General features: G+C 41.5%; 1 protein-coding gene across 1 annotated transcript in view; it reads left to right on the top strand.

Moving 5' to 3' along the window:
* The window catches only part of LOC139910028 (protocadherin-15-like), a 141370-nt gene that overhangs the window by 55125 nt on the left and 72363 nt on the right, over nt 1-13882 (top strand). Inside the window, exons 16-19 of the mRNA XM_071897215.2 lie at nt 3405-3537; nt 3822-3901; nt 7976-8069; nt 12551-12679. Coding sequence (XP_071753316.2) covers nt 3405-3537; nt 3822-3901; nt 7976-8069; nt 12551-12679 — 436 coding nt within the window. The remainder of the gene's footprint in view (nt 1-3404; nt 3538-3821; nt 3902-7975; nt 8070-12550; nt 12680-13882) is intronic.

Raw genomic sequence — 13882 nt, 5'->3', positions numbered from 1 at the left:
TATTGAATAATCACCAGTCTCTCAATCTGTTCTCATCAATAACACCATCTGAATCATTTTTTATAAAACACTGGCTTTCAGTCCATTTCTCACTGGGGGCTTACGTTTTTCCAGACTTTTTATTTTTTGTATTCTTTTTTTTTTTTTTTTGCTGCAAACCTAAATGGATTTTGTGGGCTATTGTTTAGACCCGAGGTTCTTTGGCTTTTTCTTTGGCGTCTCTGATCCGGTTTGAGTAGAGTTAATCTCTCTCTGCTGGAACCCAATACTCTTTCCATGTAAGGATGCAAACTAAGTCCATGCAGTCTCTTATACCTGAAATTCAGGGTGAGTAAAAAACACTACTTGTCATGTGAGGACCCACCAGGAACGGGACCATGACCGATTTTTGGTTCTAAGCTATTAAGAACAGCTGGTACTAACAAATTTGACAACATTTTAGATTGGATTTAGATTACCAAGTTATACGTCTACAGTGTTTTACTCACATACCCGATGTCGAAAGTTATAAACCCATTATGCAGCCAATAAAAATTGACATTTTCATCCAGAAGAATTTTTGTGAGCCATTTTCATTTTTCTGTGAACTAACATTGAGCATTGACCTCTTTGATAAACCATATTAAAGAAGTGGAGCTGTGGACTGCATCAAATTATCTGTAATCATTTGTTCTTTTTCTTTCAACTTTGCTTTGACTTCTGTAGAAAATTCTATGAAAGCTTTATTTCTTTAGAGGATAGACAATTTTTAATAGGTCTGAGGTGGGTTTTTTTTTATCTTGCTTCTGAGTTTTATCATTAACATGTGTAATGTGTAAACTATAAATGATTCCCCTGTATTAGATTGTTGGACTGCACAGCAACACTTCTTCAACCTTTCCCAATGTGAAACTGAACTCGTATATCTATTTGTCCTCTATGCACCTGCGAGCCTAGACTGCTATATCCATCTATGAACTTCCACATTTCTCCCAAACCTGGAAAATAGAGAGCCAAGACTTTAATCTGTGGAACAATCAAGAGAAAACCTGGAGCTGCTTCACTGATTTTGTGGACTGACAGAATGATTGTTTGAGCTTTTACATTGTAATTAGCGTTATTTCATGGTAGCGCTGAAAGGTATGAACAAGAAAATGTGTTCATGTTTGCACAAAATGACCTCAGGCACTGCCACTGTGTCCACAAAGTTTGACTCAAGTGTCAATGGATTTATTTCAACGTCATTATCAAGAGTCTCAGCTCTATTGTTTCTTGTTTTGGGGGGGAGAGTTGTTCATGATCACAAGTCACAAGTCTAGACCAAAGTATTGAAGATCATAGGAATAACAGATGAGAGTTTTGTTTTAAGTTTGGATCTCCCCTGTAACTTGCAGCTAGTTTGTCGTTATCTTCCAATTATATTAGGGCAGTCAATTTGCCAGAGGGCCAAATAGTTTTCAACACACAACAACTGTGACCTCGCTAAGCAAACATTTGCAGAAAAAAGAAAAGAAAAAAAAAAATTTGACACAAGGATACAAGCTGTTTACAACATTGGAAATAAACAGCTCTGTCAATTATAAGTCATTATGGTGACACGCTGTTGTACAATAAGTGGTATGTTAATTAAAAATGTCAGTGAATACAGCTTGTCAAATGCCCAAAGCTGTTTGTCACACTGAAGTAAACACTATGTAATTCAAACTTCATTTCACTATAAATAAGCTGAAGTGAAACAATCTACTGTTCAGATGGTACCACAAATGCATTTCTGTCTGGGTGTCCTTGCCATTTAAAATTGAAACTTCAACTCCTGCCTCAACATAATTCCCTTTTTTTTCCCTTTCTTAATTCCCTTTTTATCTTAATTCCTCTATTCCTTTAATTCCCTTCTTCCAGTAATTCCCTTTCTAAACTTAATTTCGCCAAGTTGCCTTAACTGCAGCTCTAATACTTTATTGAAGCTACAGCGTGACTCTATTTGGCGATGTATTCACACTTGAATGTCAGTTTGTCATGGCAATGATATTTCATCAAAACAGCACAAACTGAATCTGCACTTACCGCGCCAGCCGGACATACGATGGAAACGTAATGACAGTTAGATGCAAGAGGGGCTCACAGCCATCAGTGGAAGAAAAAACTCCTGAAACTGAGATATGAAAATACAAAAACAAAAAACAAACAGAGGAATGGCACAGTTCCACCACTAATCACTCCATTCATTTGAAATTGAGTGCTGGACGTGAGCAAAGCCTCTCTGCAATATTAATCCCATTATAAACATTAGAGGGTTATGTGTTCCAATACCATTAGCATGGCCATGCTTTGCTCGCATCCTTAGGGCTCAATTTTAAGTAATAGTTGAGATTCTGAGGGTCTAGATAGCAACTAATATGCCACACTGCATAATGAAGTGCATAAGACTGCATAATGAAGGCATATTTAAAGCTGATGTAATGGCACTGCCATAACAAAATGGTGTCACTCTAGTATATTTAGACATACTTTTGCTCAAATGAAGCATGAGAAACGTCAGAAAATAAATATGTGGATGACGGTAACCTAGTATACAGATAGTATACATTTTCTTATTCTTTTTTTCTAACCATCGAACGTAAAGGCAAACTTGAAAGCAAATTAAGTTCAGTCTTTGCACATCAGTGGGGAATAAGATACTTTCAATCATCAAATGCAAGCTATTCCATATTCTTCCGTGGCTGTATTAATGGTAAGAATAAGTCCCAGAACTGTTGGAAAGGACTTGCATGTGATTTTTATAGTAGTGGATTCATTCCACTATTTACTTGCACTAACACGGCCAGCAAATGGCAGCCGGTTTTGGATGTCTCAAGCAGGATATTAACCGCAAACAATCAATCAGTGAAATCCCAAATCTTCCCTTCAAGAGCCTTGCAGATTAAACAAACAACGGAAAATTGTAGCCCCCGAAAGAAAGTTTATAAAAGCTCAATACAAGATAGAGCACTAATAAATAGTTAGTCTAGCGCATCTGCCACTCGCACTGCTGCTGACTCCACGCTGTTATCGATTAGTTAAACACAGCATGGAGTGCAGAGAAACAAACACCGGCCAGCTCCTCCAAACTTAAATAATTGACTGTTCACCCGCCCTGGCACTCCTTTTTCAGTCATTATCCTCTCCTCTTTTCACCCCTTCCAGCTCTCCTCTTTCTCCCTCTCTCTTCTCCTTTCTAACACATGCCTCCCCCATTATTCCTCCTTTATCTCTTCCTCTGCTATCGCCTGCCGCTCTATCTATCTATGTACTGCATCTATCTGTCTGTCCAATCGGTCTCACCCCATTCTCTAGTCCCCACACACACACATCTTTATCTTTCTAACACATCTCTCTCTCTCTCTCTCTCTCTCTCTCTCTCTCTCTCCCTCCCTCCCTCCCTGTAGGTCATCCATTACTACGGTCTATATCGAAGTTTTGCCTCCAAACAACCAGAGCCCTCCCCGTTTCCCCCGGCAACAGTACAGCCTGGAGATCAGTGAAGCTATGAGGACTGGAGCTACACTGCTTAATCTGCAGGTGGTCTCTCTCTCTCTCTCTCTCTCTCTCTCTCTCTCTCTCTCTCTCTCTCTGTCTCTCTCTCACACACACACACACACACACACACACACACACACACACGCACACAGACACGCACACACTCTTCAATGTTAAATTCGTGCCCCAATACAGAATTTATTAATTTATTGTTTAGAACAAATATCTATTCTTGAATACACTTGAGGGGTAAGGTTTGCTGATGGAAAATAATGGTGTGTGTGTGTGTGTGTGTGTGTGTTTGTTTTGTTTGTTTGTTTGTTAAGGCAATGGATCGGGAGAGGGACCCCATCAGCTATAACATCCAGAGTGGAGACCCCCATGGACACTTTACATTACAACAGAGGTAAACACACACACACACACTTACAACCATTTTCTTCATGTAACTGCTGCCCTTCAACCCATCATCTGCTATCACACGTCAGGCAGAACTGCAGTAAATTGTTCAGCTTGAAGCCCAGATAACCCACATTTATTCAAAAGCTCATGGTGAAAATCCTCCTCATAGCTCACCTCTGAATGTTTCTGTTGCACAAGTATCGCTGCTGTGTGTATGTTACAGCATCAGAAACCTTTGGTCTTCGATTGAATGATAATAATAAACTTTATTTATATAGCACCTTTCTTAACAAGGTTACAAGGTCCTTTACAATAAAATGAGGAGGAAACATTGGATATAAATACTAGATAAAACAGTAAAACAATCAAGCAGTACAAGTAAAAGAACTAAAACGTATATACACATATACATATATACCGTATGTAACATATATACCGAACCAGAAAAGCCCCACACAACATGATGTTAAAAGACAATTTGTTTCAAATATGTTATATAAAGATTAAAAGAAGATACGAAGCAAAACAGAAAAAGAACCCCCATATTACATCATGTTAAAAGGGCCTTTTTTATAAAAATAGGTTTTTAAAAAAGGTTTAAAAGAAGACCCTGTGTTGACTAACTTAAGCATAATGACCAATTGTGTGTGTTACAGCCATGCCAGCACCCTTACAAAATAGGCCAGTACCAAACACATTTGGGTGCCTTCCCAATGTGCTTCTGGAGTATTTGAACTGAGCCAAATTGTGCACAAAAACAATGGAAAAACATCAGCATACTGTGGCAATACGAGGCGCACGGCATGGAGCTCTTGTGCAGTGGAGAAAGCATATCAGAGCTTGTTCTCATAGTGCTATAATGCAGAAAGCACAGCTGAGGCTGCTCCGAAATATTTGTCATTATCATTATAATGTTGGACAGAACCCATCAGAAATTCCTACAATGCAGAAATGAAAGTTTTTCAATTCATTTTAATCTTTTTCTGTATTTATGAGTTTCTGTGTTGCAGAGTCTGTCACTCTTTTCCTCCCTGTCATTTTCTTTCCTTTCTCTTTTCACTCCCCATTTCTCTCTCTCTCACTCATTACTCCCTTCTCTGCTCTCTCTCATTTTGCTCCGTATTGTCTTTCTTCCGTTCTCTCTCTCCTCCCTATTTTCCTCCACCTTATCAGTCTTCTGTTCTGTCTCCTCCCTCATCAGCTGTTTCTCTCTTTCCCTGCCCTTCACTCTTTCCCTTTTGGTCTTTTTTTCTAAGCCTGTATTCTCCTCTTGTTCTATCTCTCTTCTTCTCCCTCCCTTTCTTTCTGCCCCTTCTTTTGCTCACTTTCTCTGTTCCTCCCTTTGTTTCTCCCCCTCCCTCTCAAAATGTAGATAGGATCTTTCCCCAGCATCTGAAATACATATTTAATGAGCAATAAATGAATAAAAACCCCAAAAGCCCTCAGACTCTGTGTGTGTGTGTGTATGTGTGTGTGCGCGTGTATGTGCATGTGTGTGTGTGTGTCTGTGTGTGTGTGTGTGTGTTTATATATGAGCCCTGGGCAGAGCTCAAGCCCTGAATCTTATAATCATTCTCTGGCCTGCTTCAACCACACACACACACACACACGCACACACACACACACACACACACACACACACACACACACATCTAATGTGTACTGGTGCACACACACTATTTTACCTGCAATATAAGTAGAATACATACTTGTATGTTCCCATGTTTGCATGCACTACTCAGTTAGCATGCACACGCATGTGTGCGAGCGCACACACACGCACACACACACACAAATGAAGTGATATGAGTGACTCTAGTTTGAAAGTACGTGTGTGTGTGGCACTAGTTGTTGATGTTAGAGGATATGAAAAGTAGAAACATCTCTCAACTTTTTTTTTGTCAGGAAATTACATACATTTGAATAAAGCAAATGTGTGTGTGTGTGTGTGTGTGTGTGTGTGTGTGTTAAAATCCCACTTCACACATCCTTTTTCACTATGTTAGTTTTCCTTTCATCCATCACTTCCTAAATTCCATATTTTGCCCAGATATTAACTCTGTGTTTGTGTGTGTGTGTGTGTGTGTGTATGCACATGCACAGCCATTCATTGCTTTTCATGAATCATCCATAAATAAACATGAACGATTTTTTAGTTTGTTGGAAAAAAAACAGCTTTACATCTTCCCCTCTCTAGACCACTTAACACACACACACACAAATACACTTATGCATACAGTCTGTCGATATCTGGGCAAAATATGCATTTCACATCGTTTCTAATTCATGAAAGCAGCTTAAATTAAAAACACTTCAATCATTATGTAAATCTTCACTTAGAAAAGACCAACTAATCAATCAAGCCCTACATCAAAGATTTCTGCTGTTTTTGATTGGTCAGAAGTCTCAGATATGCTGTACAGGATCTTCTAGAGTTGGTGTAATCACTTTACCTTTAAACTAACTTTAAAATAAAAATAATATTTAATGAGATAAGATTATGATCGGTCCAATATTTGTTGCAACCATAATAATGATTCATACGTGCTTTATGAAAGGTGCCATTCTAACCAAGCAGCTGGTTACTGATCTTTTGAGCTTTCTAATTGTTTTGTATTCTTTATGTAATCATACTACTTTGAAGAAATCTTTTTGTGTATATATTGATACTAATAGACTGATCTATCAATATATTGTGCTACAATTGGCCTTTTATCGGCCCCTTAAATGCTTATGATTCAGTCTGTTTGATGAGATATTTATTGTATAATGGGACGATCTTAACCTGAAATGATTCTAATGCAATATTTTGATTCCACACAAGTATGCATGTATATGTTTATTCTTATTCTTATTATCCTGGGTTTCAATGGTAGTTTTAGTGTCACACAATGGCCTAACTGCTGTTTCAAAGGCTTTTCCATCCTTGCAAGAATGAAATCTAGGGGAAAACACAATTTTCAGATGTTGAGTTAACTATCAGCTATCAGCAGCTTCAATCCAAAAATATGGGTATTAGTATTGGTCTTCAAAAACCCACATCGGTTGAACCTAGTGCGTATGCATTGGTATCCATTGCATAAAAGCCCCACATCACTGTCGGAGACATTATTGCAATAGCACCCGAGAGGGCGTTCTTTATTGTGATTATGGGTGATGCGGTAGGTACGAGACGCCATCTGCCTCACCGAAGTACCCATAATTACAATTTAAAAAATGCACTTGTGGGTATTATGGCTGTTACACAACAGTTATCAGTGCTTGCATACTGTCTGAAAAGTTTGCTCCAAAGTTGTGTACATACATACTGTACATAGGAATGAAAAGTGGCATAGCAACTAATGAAGAATGATTAGGAATTATCAGCAAGGGAATTATCAACATGGTTGGCAATCAACCAGTCAGATGGCTTGGCTGAAACTACTCATGTAAAATGACAATAAAGAACGTCTTATTAATGTATTACAGCTACACTGCACTATCATTTGTTTTGTTTTGTACTGTCCTGTCCAGTTCCGTTCTGTTCCATTCTGTCCTGTCCTGTCCTGTCCTAGCCTTTCCTTTTCTGTCCTGTCTTGTCCTGTCCTAGCCTTTCCTTTTCTGTCCTGTCTTGTCCTGTCCTGTCCTAGCCTTTCCTTTTCTGTCCTGTCTTGTCCTGTCCTGTCCTAGCCTTTCCTTTTCTGTCCTGTCCTGTCCTGTCCTGTCCTGTCCTGTACTCTCCTGTACTCTCCTCTCCTCTCCTGTCCTGTCCTGTACTCTCCTGTACTCTCCTCTCCTCTCCTGTCCTGTCCTGTCCTGAACTCTCCTGTACTCTCCTGTCCTGTCCGTTCTGTTCCGTCCCGTTCCGTTCTGTTCTTGATTGGTCTGGTCTACTCTGTTTTTGCCTAGTCTTGTCTGTTGTGCTCTGCTCTGTCCCATTGTATTTCTGTATTGCATTGTATTGTATTGTACTTTACTGTACTGTACTGTATTGTATTGTGCATTATTGATTTTATACTATTCTATTCTATTCTATTCTATTCTATCCTCTGCCTCTATGGCTAGCTGTTAAGAGGTTGTGTGTGTGTTGTCTCTCCAGGACGGGGCATTTGGTTCTGGACAAGGCTCTGGACAGGGAGTCATTGGACCATTACACCCTGGTGGTCACAGCCTCAGACGGACACCCACATGGGGTGAGAAACCCTACAATACCACACAGATATTAACCAAAAGTTGTTAATTCTTTCCATTTTGCTGTGTGTTGATAGTAGAGAGACAGATATGATAGAGTTGACCTTGCCAACACACACCAGCTAACACAGTTACCCACCTGTTACTTTCCTGCTAACTGGCTTCTCTTTATGCCTGTTAGTTCATATGATTTTACAGTCTGTAGACAGAGGAAACAAACAACCAAGCACCAAGCACAAGTGGACGTGTCTAGCACCATGACAGGCCAATAAACATGCAAAAGAGATGTTTATATTTGGGTTTCTGACAAATTAAAACTACGTGATTTGGATAGGAATCTGGCAGTGGCGTACTCCACTTAGCCTTTTCTCTCCATGTGAATCTGCTGCATATCATTTTAATTATATTTAGCCTGGGTACTGCAAGAGCTGTTTTGCTGGCAAATGTGTGTGTGTCCTCCCTCACTTTGTCTATCTGCCTCTCTCCTAATTGATAACAGGTCACTAGAGTATCTCTCTCTCTCTCTCTCTCTCTCTCTCTCTCTCTCTCTCTCTCTCTCTCTCTCTCTGTGGTGTTCTTCCTCTCTGCCTTTCTTTCCCCTTTTTTAAAAGTCAAATCCTCAGCCTTTGTCACATGAAAGTCAAATGAAGACATTGTCCCCCTGCTCTCCCCTCTTCCCCTCTTTCCTCTTCCTCTCATCTGTTTCCCTCTCCTGCTCCTCCCTTCCCCTCTACTCCCTCTATCTCCCGCCAGTTGTTTCTCAATTCCTGCTGTCTTCTATTCTCTACTCTCCTCATCTCGTCTCTCCTCGTCTCTTCTCTTCTCATCTCTCTCATCATCTCATCTCTTCTCCTCTCCTCCCTCTTCCCTCTATCGCCCATCTTTCACTTAAAGGCTTGGCACACGTTTAGCTCCCCTCCTCTCCTCCTACCCTCTTCTTCTCTTTGCTGATCTCCTTCCCCACCTGTCAATTAAAACAAAAGGTAAAGTTTAAGGTCCCACTGAGGAGAGAAAACGCTGATTTGAATACTCTGACCTTCTCTCACACACACCCACCCACACACACACACATATACACAGAAATATGGAGGGAGCAAAGAAGTGGGAGGGAGAGAGATTTGGTGTTGAGGGATTGAGGGGGGCTCTTATTACCTTAACAATTTCACTGTGTGTGTGTGTGCGTGTGTGTGTGTGTGTGTGTGTGTATGTCAGGCACACACATATTTACACACTCAGTTGCCCTCTGGACCTTGACAATTAGTGTATTATCTTTCTGCCCCAAAGGTCTTTAAGTCAGAAAATAGCTAAAAGTAGTTTGGAAATGTTTCTGCTTGACACCCCATTTTTTCTTGAATAAGAGAGAAAGAGACAGAGAGATGGAGAGAATAAAGAGGGTGGGAGAAATGTAAAGAGAGAGAGAGAGAATAAAGAGGGTGGGAGAAATGTAAAGAGAGAGGGAGAGAGGGAGAGGGTATAAAGAGAGACACAAAGGGGAAGCCAAGAGACGAACAGAGTGAGCTACAGGGAGAGAAAGGAAGAGAAGGCAAGGAGGAAAGAAAGAAATAGAAAGAGAGAGAGAGGAGGGGAGCGAAGATTGGGGTGTAGTTGCCTTATACAGGCCCATTAATCAGCATCACTCTAAAGGCCTTGGGTTGTCTTCACACACACACACACACACACATACACATATACACACATCCACGTGTGTCCCCTATTATTAAATGTCCCGTTGTGAGAGCGTCAGACTACAAAGTGCCTAATTGGCTATTTGGCCAGTGAATCCATCATACTGCCACAGATTGAGGACCCTACAAGCTGGTGCAGTAAGCCAGCTCCAATGTAAGGACACTGTGCATTGTGTGATGCAGCTTAAAACTTTGGTGCAGGACAGTAAGCTGAACATCCCTTTGGAAATCAGTATGTACCTACACTGTCTAATGGACTGTGTTATAGCACGAACGCTGTGATGACTCAGCTGATGCGCTCACCATTACATACTGTATGAATTTGCACTGCTGTAGTGAAATTAATGAATGTAGAAATATTCTCCTCGATATCAATTAATTGCAACAAGGTAGAGCAAGCAGAGCGGTTTGGCGTTTCGGGGTGCAGCGTGCATTCAGTTTGGGATACCCTGCAAAGTATTTAAGCTAGCAGACATGCGGGTAGCAGCAGGCGGCAGTCAAGCGCAGGAGGTTGCCAAGCAGCTGCCAAGAAAGTTCTCCGTTACAGAGGGATTACCTTGCTGAAAGTGAGCCGTGAACAAAGCCCGAATCATATTTTACTCCAGAAAAGATGGATTCACAGCACTGACTTTTTTTCTTTTTTTTTTTTTTACTTTGGCAAGTGGCCATGCTGTAGGCGAGATAATAAACTCTGAGGTGTGCGGCTATCAAAAAATAATGCACCGAGAACCCCCTGATGCAGAGTGGAGCTCACTGCATCTCTCTCTCTCTCTCTCTCTCTCTCTCTCTCTCTCTCTCTCTCTCTTCTCTCTCTCTCTCTCTCTCTCTCTCTCTCTCTCTATCTGTGTTCCTTGCTGGAAGCCTGCCTTCTCAAAGTAACAGTGCTCATTCTATTTTACTTATACTGGCATTTAGATGAAGTGTTTTGTCAACTATGAGCTGTTAACCTCAAATTAGTTGAATCACCATCTGCCCTGCCAACCTCTATAGCCTGGTCTCTGCTTTGTGATTTTCTCTCTCTCCCACACACACACACCCACACATCGTTTTTTTTTCCTTCGCCATCTCTTGTGAATATGTTAGCCGTCCCTCCTTTTCCTCCCTCTCTCTCAATTTCCTTCTTTAAAAGTCAAATCTTAGATCTCTCTCTCTCTCTCTCTCTCTCTCTCTCTCTCTCTCTCTCTGTCTCTCTCATGAAAGTCAAATTAAGAAATTGATGACCCCCAGCTACCATCTCCCTCTCTCTCTCTCTCTCTCTCTCTCTCTCTCTTTCTCTCTCTCTCTCCACATTTTCTCTGTTTCTGCTTGTGTTGCTGGGTTTGAATTACAGGGTAAATTTGTGACATCAAAAATTGAATTTGAATTTATATTTTCAAACAAATTCAATCTCTGGTGGTACACTTTCTCAACCATATGCAAGTTCCAACTCACATTTTTATTTCCTTGACCCTCGGCCACCCCGTACTTTTTTTTGTTGTTGTTTTTTTGTTTGTTGTGTGAGTTACCAAGCACACGACTTACAACCAGAAACAGCCCCAGAGTTGAGAGAAGGTGCAAAGTGCATTACTTAGCAGTGAACAGTTTTCAAGTCCAGTTGTAGAGTGAACATTGTAAGCACAGTGGACAAAGGGATGGGATAGCAAGGATAGGACTAGAGCTAATTAGCAAGCGAAATGGCTCTTCACTTTGTTACATAAGGGAGTTGTTAGGAAGAGGGACACGGCCACAAATAGCCTCAGACAGTGAAATAAAACCACCGTGAGTTGAAAGTTAAACTGGGGGAAGTTGAAGATAGACTCATACTTTGTACTCTGATGATCAATCGCAGAAAAAGAGAACTTTCTCACTGTAGTCAAACATCTGATGGAACCCTCCTCCTCTCCTCTCCTCTCCTCTCCTCTCCTCTCCTGACATCTCCTTTCCTCTCCTCCTCCTCCTCCTCTCCTATCCTCTCCTCTACTCTACTCTCATCTCCTCCTCCTCCTCTCCTCTCTTCTCCTCTCCTCTCCTTTCCTCTCCTGACATCTCCTTCTCCTCTCCTCTCCTGACCTCTCCTCTCTTCTCCTCTCCTCTCCTCTCCTCTCCTCTCCTCTCCTGACATCTCCTGACCTCTCCTTCTCCTCTCCTCTCCTGACCTCTCCTTCTCCTCTCCTCTCCTGACCTCTCCTTCTCCTCTCCTCTCCTGACCTCTCCTTCTACTCTCCTCTCCTGACCTCTCCTCTCCTCTCCTCTCCTCTCCTCTCCTGACCTCTCCTTCTACTCTCCTCTCCTCTCCTGACCTCTCCTGACCTCTCCTCTCCTCTCCTCTCCTCTCCTCTCCTCTATTGTTGACCTCACTTCCCTCTTCATCTGAAACCTTATTGCATGCCACACTGCTCAAATGCTCATTGTTATTTTACAGCTGTTATTACCATGTCTGTCAGTATATACTGTGAAACTGTGAGTTACTGATTTGATTGCTGTATATTTGTTCCCAGCAAACATTTTGAAGTTGAATAGATGTTGATAGCACCAAAATGAAAGCTGAGAAGATTAGTTGTCCATAGCTGCATCATTTTGTAAATTTGGGACCAACATATCTTAGTGATATCAGTTCAAAACAATCTCCAAAGCTGTTTTAATATGAATTTTTACCGGTCCACAATATTATAGCGTGAGAATTTTGTGTTTGTTTTGGTCGATTTTGAACTTGGCCTCCTCCTGCATGTTGCTGTCCGTCAAATGCTTGCTGACCTCACAAGAATATTAATGCAAGCCTTTGTGTGTGTGTGTGTGTGTGTGTGTGTGTGTGTGTGTAGACTTCCACTGCGACGGTGAACATCGTGGTGACAGATGTTAATGACAATGACCCGCTGTTCGATTCTTCACTGCCAGTGAACCTCACTGTCACAGAGGAGCAGGATCACGCATACGTTGGACAGGTCAAGGTATGGGGACACACGCACACACACACACACCCACACCCTCAAACAAACACACAGACACACACACACACTCAAAAACATGCACAGAGAGGCAGCAAGCACACACACACACCTTGGCTCTCTCCTACTCCCTCACCTCACTCCTCACAGTGTCGCATTACACTAATTGTGATCTCCTCCTCACAGTGAGGTATGTCTATGCTTGTATCACAAGCGAGTGTGTGTGTGTGTAATACACCAGTGTTCGAGTATATATACAGTACGTGTCATTGCACTAATCCTTTTCATAATACGGATGAGTCAACAGCAAGAAATACATTAATTTAGATTACAATTTAGCTCATCGTTCCAATAATTCCTGACTGCACAGTTACAATTAAAAGTCTCAACACAGTGGGGAAATTGTGTTGCCGCCCAGCATGTTGAACGACAGATTAGACTGGTTTCTGTGCTGTTTCTATTGTGGCACAGGTCAGCGTGTTCCAAAACCTGTTACACTGGGTTCTGTGATGTTTTAATTGTGGCACAGATCAACATGTCTGAAGGTAAGGCTGGTTGCTACGCGGCTGGCAGTAGGTCATTATGCAGTGACACCCAAAATACCTTGAAAGAGAGGCAATTACTAACTGTATCCTTCTGTTAATAAGACTTGGCTCCTGTTGTCGCCTCGCTGTCTTCTGTCTGTCTTTCCACAAGCCCGACACACACACACACACACACACGCACACGCACAGACTCACCCAGGCTCCAATTAAATAAATGAAATTGGACTCATCTTTTAGAATAGGGACCAGAGAGCAGTAACATAACTTTGTTAACCTTGGTAGCTTTGTATTTAGGACTGTATGTTGTTATGCTCACAGGCGTGTGTGTGTGTGTGTGTGTGTGTGTGTGTGTGTGTGTGTGTGTGTGTGTGTGTGTGTGTGTGTGTGTGTGCAGGTAGACAGGGATTTGTGAGAATGGTGTGCGAGTGACTTTGTTTGTCCTCTTGTGTATATCTGAAGACAGTGTGTTTGCGTGTGCGTGTGTGTGTGTGTGTGTGTGTGTGGGCGGGTTGGCGGGTGTGTGTGAAACAGCCAGAGAAGAGGGAACAAAGCTAGAGATATTGTTGTAAAGAAATCCAATTTGTACAGTATAAAGATAAGCAAATCCTACTAAAAAGTTATTTTACATGTGTTTCCAGTAGGTGAGATGATCTCTTGTTAG

Source organism: Centroberyx gerrardi, chromosome 20 (assembly GCF_048128805.1).
Source record: "Centroberyx gerrardi isolate f3 chromosome 20, fCenGer3.hap1.cur.20231027, whole genome shotgun sequence".
NCBI lineage: Eukaryota > Metazoa > Chordata > Actinopteri > Beryciformes > Berycidae > Centroberyx > Centroberyx gerrardi.
The sequence above is the reverse complement of the archived record's forward strand: the minus strand, read 5'-3'. Positions and strand labels throughout refer to the sequence as shown.